The 7,724-nt window shown below is 50.0% G+C and overlaps 1 protein-coding gene across 1 annotated transcript in view; it reads left to right on the top strand.

Annotated features, from left to right (window-relative positions):
- The first annotated feature begins 7,335 nt into the window (after positions 1-7,335).
- Positions 7,336-7,724, top strand: part of LOC119308530 (circumsporozoite protein-like) — a 3,539-nt gene continuing 3,150 nt past the window's right edge. The window contains exon 1 of the mRNA XM_037584659.1: positions 7,336-7,724. Within this exon, the coding sequence (XP_037440556.1) occupies positions 7,456-7,724 (269 nt within the window). The 5' untranslated portion in view covers positions 7,336-7,455.

Below are 7,724 nucleotides of genomic sequence, written 5' to 3'. Positions count from 1 at the left end.
AGTCGCCGAGTGGCTGACCAGCTCTCGCCGCATCATGACAGTCAGTTTTCGGCTTTGTCTACTGAGGTGTTTGATCGGACGAACCAGAAACACAATCGCAGTAGTTCTCCCTTTACTACCCTAGCTGAAAAAACGGAACGTAAGATAGCAACACAGGAGCTGGGCAACCCAACTATTGACCAAAGACATGATTCGGAGCCGATGCATATAATGCCAAGTTCAGGACGCCGAACAAAGCTGTTCGGGATTTTGTTTGGCGACACATATGTGGTTGTATAGATCCCCTGGCAATGGGTGTCGAGGTATATGAGTGAGACAGATGGGGAGATGGAGTACAGTTTTATGAATAAAGTTGATACCAAAAAAATATCCCCACTAGGATCTGATTGATACGTCAAAACATGATCTTATAGAGGGTACCATAAGAACCAAGGCCATTTTACATGCCAGGGGTCTAATAATAAGGAGAAAATCTCAATACAGGTCCTTTGAATAAGGTTTGGACTGAAGAGTCCTTTAGATATCCTGCCGCACGTCTGCACCGCCTTCGCCTTGTAGAGAGGGGTTCCTTAAAAGGAATGGTCTTCGGTTATCCTCACGAAACCGGGCTCGAAGACAGTCCTTGTAAGTCCGTAGGATATATAGGTTCGAATGCACCTATGGTAGGAGAGAAAAAGTAATCGAAGAAAGGTGGAAGGTCATACAGGGTCAAACCATACTATAGACCTGTCTGTATTGTGCCTCCGTTGATGCCCAAGGTATTTTGAGTGTGTAATGATGCATGCGCGGTACGAATTCCGCGGGTGTGTGCGACGATCGACGGAGGCGAAACTGCTAGTCTAGCTCTGGAAGTACCGAGCCATCAGCTTGCAGGACTGATCGGACTCTTTTAACAAAGTCTGGCGGCTTGATGGCCGATGAGGTGTGCGGCTTGGGGGCCGCTCTGTACTTCGGCCGCGAGAGCCGCAGTGTGCTCCTCTGTGCGGAGGGAGCGTTCCATGTTTCCATTGACTGTGATGATGCCACGTGGACCGGGCATCTTGAGCTTTAAATAAGCATAGTGCGGGACCGCGTTGAATCGAGTGAAAGCGGTCCGTTCGAGCAGTGTGTGATAGCCACTGTGCAAGAGGACAATATCGAAGATCAAGTCTTCGTTGCGGAAGTTGTCTGGCGAGCCGAAGACGACTTCCAATGTTATTTAGCCCGAGCAACGGGCCTCTACGCCAGGTATTACTCCTTTAAAGGTAGTTTTAGTGGGCTTGATTCTTGACAGATCAATACCCATTTTTCGGACAGTGTCCTGGTAAAGCAGGTTAAGACTACTGCCACCGTCCATGAGGACTCACGTGAGGTGGAATCCGGCGATGATTGGGTCGAGGACCAAAGCTGCCGAACCTGCATGACGGAGACTGGTCAGATGGTCCTTTCGATCGAAGGTGATCGGACAAGCCGACCATGGGTTGAATTTTGGGGCGACCGGCTCTACGGCGTACACGTCCCTTAATGCGTTCTTGCGCTCCTGCTTGGGGATGTGGGTGTCATAGATCATATTCACTGTTTTGACCTCGGGGGGGGGGGATTTCTTTTGCCTCCCGTGTTCAGTGGGCGAGGTTCTTCATCGTCGTCCTTGCTGGGCGGCCTTTTCCCCTAGTGTTTGGCGTTGAGCTTGCGAGCCTGTTTAAAGACCCAACAGTTTCTGTTGGTGTGGTTGGCAGGTTTTTCGGGGGTGCCATGAATCTGGCAAGGCCGATCAAGTATTATGTCCAAAAGGATGGACCATCTTTGTTTCCTTTGAATGGTTTCTTCCGTTGACCAGATTTAGAGCCACTGAATCTGTCATTGACTGCCGTGTCTTCGTTATTGTTTCGATGCTTGTGCTTGTTGCGCCGTGGCTTGCCATTGCCGTCCCTGGCTTTAGAGGTGCCTTGGTCGCCGGTGCTATTGCTTCTACAAGCTAGCCAGCTATCTTCGCCCGCGCAAAAGCGGGTCATAAGTGCGGTGCAGGCTGCCATGGACTTCGGCTTCTCTTGGTCGAGATGTCGGGCGAGCCACTCATCTCGGATGTTGTGTTTGAAGGTCGCGAGGGTTTCGGCGTCCGGACAATCCACAATCTGGTTCCTTTTGATTAGGAACCTGGTCCAGAGCTTCCGGGCTGATTCGTCGGGTTGCTGGATTATGTGAATAAGGTCATCGGCGTCTGGGGGCCGAACATAGGTACCTTGGAAGTTGTCTCTGAAGGCGTCCTCCAAGTCTTCCCAGCTACCAATAGAGTTTTTTGGGGGGCTGTTCAGCCAATGTCGTGCTGGTCCCTTAAGTTTTAGTGGGAGGTACTTGATGGCATGTAAGTCATCACCGCGGGCCATGTGGATGTGGAGAAGAAAATCTTTAATCCATACTATGGGATCTGTTGTGCCATCGTATGATTCAATGTTCATGGGTTTAAACCCTTCTGGGAACTGGTGCTCTGTTACCTCATCGGTGAAGCATAGGGGGTGTGCGGTGCCTCTGTATCAGGCAACGTCACGATGTAGTTCGCATGGAGTCCGTATGCGGTTTTCGGACCGAGTGAGGTTGTGCTTGTCGTGCCAGGCTTGATGGCCGTCTTCTCACGCTGGTGCACGCCCCCTTGATCCATAGATTGATCTGGTATGACCAGCTCTATTGTCCAGGTCCTGTCGCAGGTCATACGTGTATCCTGCGGCCGCTGTCTCTCTGCCTCTAGGGCGAGGTGGTGCGGTCTGGTGTTCGGCTTGAGTTGCTGCTCTGTCCCAGCCACGAGGTGGTCGGTCAGGTCCATCCGTGGCGTTACACACTGTCGGTGTAGGTTCCGGGACCTTGTTGTCGAATTGGGATAGCATCCTGCACTTTGGGTAACTCTTAGTTGCGCGCTCGAGGCCGTATTCCTCGGCTGCCAGGACATTAGTCCATCTGTGAGTAAAAATCCTGATCAGCTTGAACTTGTTGCCGCTTCTTTTTCAGGCTTCTTGCCATGGCTATTAGCCGGCGCTTAAAGCGCTCTTGTTCGAGGGGTTCCTCTGGTATGATGAAGTCTTTGTCGCCGAGGCTCTCATCCTCTTCGAAGATCGGTAGGTAGTTACTATCCTCCGAGCCCTTGTTCCCGAGGAGATCGTCGGGGTTAGCTTGCCCGTGCTCCCAATCATCCTGTTCGGATGTTGGCTCGATAGGGGCTTCTTGGTCTTTGGCGTTCTCCGGAGTATTGTTGTCTCCGATGCCGGTATTGCTGTCTTTTTCGTGACGCGATTTCAAGCGGTGTCACTGACGTCGACGCTTTGGTGGTTCCTCAGAAGGCTTGTCCTCGATGGGACCCTTCCCACCATCGATGTCATCCTCTTTGGGTGTGTCCACCATGTACACATCATATGTGGAAGTGGCCGTCCAGCGTCCGGTGAATGACATGTTCTGGCTTTGCTCCTCTTCGGCATCGTCGTCCATACCGTCGATGTCTTTGGAGGCGTAGTCGAGCATGTCGGTCAAGTCTTCGACAGTGGCTATGAAGTGGGTGGTGGGTGGGACGTAAAGTTCCCTGCTCTCAGCCCCTAGTATGGGCTGGGCGTAGTTTGGCAGCGATTCCTCTGCAATGGCGAGATATCGCATTAGGTCTAGGGCCTCGTTCAAGAGTGAGGTTTGGATAGGGAAGCGAGAGTCCGTGGAGCAAGGCAGGACAGAAGTTCCCTGGCCAAGCTCATATGATGCGGATCTTGAGAGTTCGGAGTTAGTGTCCGGGGGAGAGTCCGGATCCATGAGGATAGAGGGGGCCTGGCGTGACTCCAGGCCTGCCGGTGATGCGATCCCCTCCAGTTCTCCGGTGTGAGGCTCTATAGCTGCAAAGAGTCCGGCTGGTTTTAAACTCCCGTCTTTGGACCTGGTGGTGCGCTCCGAATCTAAGGCCGGAGTGGTGATTGGGGCTGTGAACCCTTGGGAGATCAAGTCTCCTCGGATGTCAGTGATATAATTCAGATTTCGAAAACTGATCTGATGACCAGGGGCGTAGCTGTCGATCTGCTCCAGATGGCCAATCGAGTTGGCGCGCAGTGCGAAGCCGCCGAGTACGAAAATTTGGCCGGGGAGAAAAGTCTCTCTCAGGGCGATATTGTTGTAGATGATCGATGGAGCCATCGAGCCTTCTAGTGACGGCACAGTGGAATTCTCAATGAAAGCACCAATGTCGGTGTCAAAACCGGCAGATCTCGGGCAAGGGGTCCCGAACTGTGCGTCTAAGGATCGAAGGTAACAGGAGGCAAGGGACACGATGTTTACCCAGGTTCCGGCCCTCTTAATGGAGGTAATACCCTACTTCCTGCTTGATTGACTTTGATGAGTATAGGGTTACAAGAGTCGATCTACCTCGAGATCGTAATGGCTAAACCCTAGATGTCTAGCCTGTATGATTGTGTTCTAGCCCTACGGACTAAACCCTCCAGTTTATATAGACACCAAAGGGATCTAGGGTTGTACAAAGTCGGTTTACAGAGAAAGGAAGATGCATGATCCGAACGCCAAGCTTGCCATCCATGCAAAGGAGAGTTTTTCGTATCTTCACGGCCCATTAGTCCGGCCCATATCACATAGCCCGGACGCCCGAGGACCCCTTAGTCTAGGACTCCCTCAATGAGTCCCTTCAATGGTCCGGTAAAGGAGCAGAAAGGATTCTCGCCTTTTCCCCGGAGGTGACCTTGAGTTAACGAACCCACAAGAGGAAGTGCACCTTCAAGACAAAGGTTTCTAACAAGCTTTGCAAGAGAATTAAATTCCAATTTTTGGACCGAATCGAATCAAGTTGCACAACTAAACCCTTATAAATAAAAACATGCATGGGTTTGAGGTTTTATTCTTACAACCATATATTTCTGAACGTCATCATTATGATAGTCGTTTGTGTCCTGGAAGTCTGCATCAGGATGTGCTTGCAAAACCTCGAAATGGGGATGTGTCCAAATTATGTCTTGACCGACACGCGTCCTGCATCAAGAGTTAGTTGTTCAACTGAAGGCCCTATCCGTCGCGTGAGGTTGCCTCGGTAATTAAGATAAATCAGACAAAAACATTGGGCGTTTAATGAGTACACCTCTTGTATCCCCAGAGATAGGATCCATGGTACCGTACTAAACCCTTCTGTCGCTGGTATTGAGAATAGCGTTTCACCGTCTCTATGCCCTTAGCCTCTCCGCGACTCAATCTCTGTTATCCTGGGTACCTATAGGGACAAAGATTGCGAACAAGACAAGAGACAACTACGAAGCAATTTTATTTCACACATACAAGACATCAAATTACATCCATTGATTCCTCCAACAAATACATCGGGTTGCAGGGCTATGCCTCAACCCATGACCTTACCGAACTACTCACACATGGTGATCAGATCACAAGAATAAATCATTGATGATAATATGTCTTACAATAGTTGCCGGATGCGATACACAATTATGAAGTATGACTAGTTTGGATGAGTGCTATGGTGATGGTGGTGACAATGGATATGGAGATGGGAAATGGCGCCGACTAGGGTTGCTGTGGATGACGAAGATTGAGGTTTCAGTGATGTCTTGTTCCCTGTTTGGTGCTGTCCCCTTCATGATGGGTTGGATCAGGGGTTCCGCTGGCAGCTCATATGAGAGCGTGCGCTCGTATGAGACGCCGTCTTGCACTCTGGTGGCTTCCTGGGCCTCCCACTTTGTCTTAGGTTATCTCCTTTTTACTCGTCTCCATGTATGTGCTTGATTTTGTCCATGTTTATCCCCATTTCATATGGAGACAAAATAAAAGATAGGATAATGGAATCCTTTTCATTCATTAGTCACTAGTAGCAATATCGGAGCGGATATCTCATTTTTTATGAAATAAACTGGTGCAATCTCAGGTGTGATGAGCGTAAAAATAACACTCATCACTAGCCCGATAGCCCACATGCCGACCCATGGTGGGCCTGGCCCAACATGTTTATAATCAGACTGTGTCGATATGCGGCCTGCCTAGGAACGTGCCTGGGTCGTGAGGTTGGGCACGATTGCACGACATGACCCGTTTATTTTTTTCCAGAATTTATATATATGTTAGCCCCCAAAACAGCCTAAATAGGCCCAAAACAACCCAAAAAATAGGCGGATCGGTGGGCAGCCACGTTTCCTTGTTGTGCCATGCCCAGGCTAGGAAATGGGCACGACGACTGGCCCGGCACGGCTGGGTGGGCCTGCCGAACATCTGGCCAGGTCTGCATTTGAATGTGTTCACGAACATATAGAGTATAGGGTTCAGATTCAAGGATAAGTGTTAGACTACCCAGTGGAGTGTTCAGGTTCCCACGAAAATCAAAACCTTCTTACGGTGCCTTGAAAGGCACTCTCTCCATACGGAAGATATGCGTCACCACTTAAAGATGAGCCAAGAAGAGCAGTGTCGGTTTTGCGGTGTCATTGATTCTTGCAAACACTCCGTAGTTGAGTGTATGACAACAAGGTGTGTATGAGCTTTAATGGATGAAGATCTATGGAGCAGATTGTTGACATCAGAGAGTCAAGTGCAAAACATTTGCTTTTCAGGATGTTGGAATCATTATCACATGCAAATTTAATAACGCTATTGGTAACCTTGTGGCGACTTATACAGCAGAAAGGAAGGCCATCCAAGAAGAAAATTTTCAGAGCACTATGCCAACGTACATGTTTGTTTAATGTTTTATTTCTGAGCTTGACAACATGAAACCCCTAGAAGTTGCGGTCATGCCCCGGGCTGCCCACGTTCCCCCATCTATAACTGTTGGAAGCCACCCCCAGTCGACCATGTTAAAATTTATGTTGATGGTAGTCTAGCCCATGGTGGTGATGGAGATGTATCGGCGGCAGTATGCAGATGCGCCAACGGAATTTATCTTGGATCATCGACAATTGTCTGTCCTGGCATGAAGTACCCGACATCACTAGGGGCTCTTGCGTGGAGGAAGGCACTCACACTCACGAAGAATTTGATAATGACTAAAATGGTTATTGCATGTGATTGCAAGCAAAACGTGGACAATATCAAAGATGGTTCCGGGGGCTCTTACTTGCCCATCATAAGGAGTTTATTCTTAGGTCTAGCTATTTTGATAGTTGTTCGGTTGGGTTCAAAAGTCAAGCTTCAAGTTTTGAAGCTCATAGTCCTGTCAAACATGTCGCTTTGTTCGATTAGAGTCATCATTTGTGGCTTGCTAATCCTATGGCCCAACTTGTATTCCTACGGACGTTTATATCGCGCAATAAAAGTGTTGAACCCCTCAAAAATATTGTATATACTCTTTTTTACCAATGGGCTCACTAACCATATCTTCCGTAAGCGAAAGCCAGTCTAGTATGGAACGGACATCCGCTCCTTAGTCCTCGTACATCTCAGAACCTTCTTCTTCCTGCTTCCCCCACATCCCGGCGGCGGCCACGGCTGATCGGAGAAGGGGGAAGAATGCCGTGCTGCCACTGGGTGCTCTCCGTGGCCGAGAGCAGCAGCAACAACAAAACGCCGTCATGGCTCCACCGCCTCCACACCAAGGGCGGCCTCTCCTTCCCCTCCCACCTCCAAATCGATGACCTCCTCTATGGCCGAACCCAGCTGTCCCCTCCCTCTCCTCCTCCGCCTGTCCCCCCTCCGCCGCCGCCGTCCGACCGCGACGCCGCCGCCACCAACCCCCAAGACCCGCCCCCTAATCCCAAGTCTATCCCCAAGCCACCCCG

Source organism: Triticum dicoccoides, chromosome 5B (genome assembly GCF_002162155.2).
Source record: "Triticum dicoccoides isolate Atlit2015 ecotype Zavitan chromosome 5B, WEW_v2.0, whole genome shotgun sequence".
Taxonomy (NCBI): domain Eukaryota; kingdom Viridiplantae; phylum Streptophyta; class Magnoliopsida; order Poales; family Poaceae; genus Triticum; species Triticum dicoccoides.
This window is presented reverse-complemented; position numbering and strand designations above follow the sequence as displayed.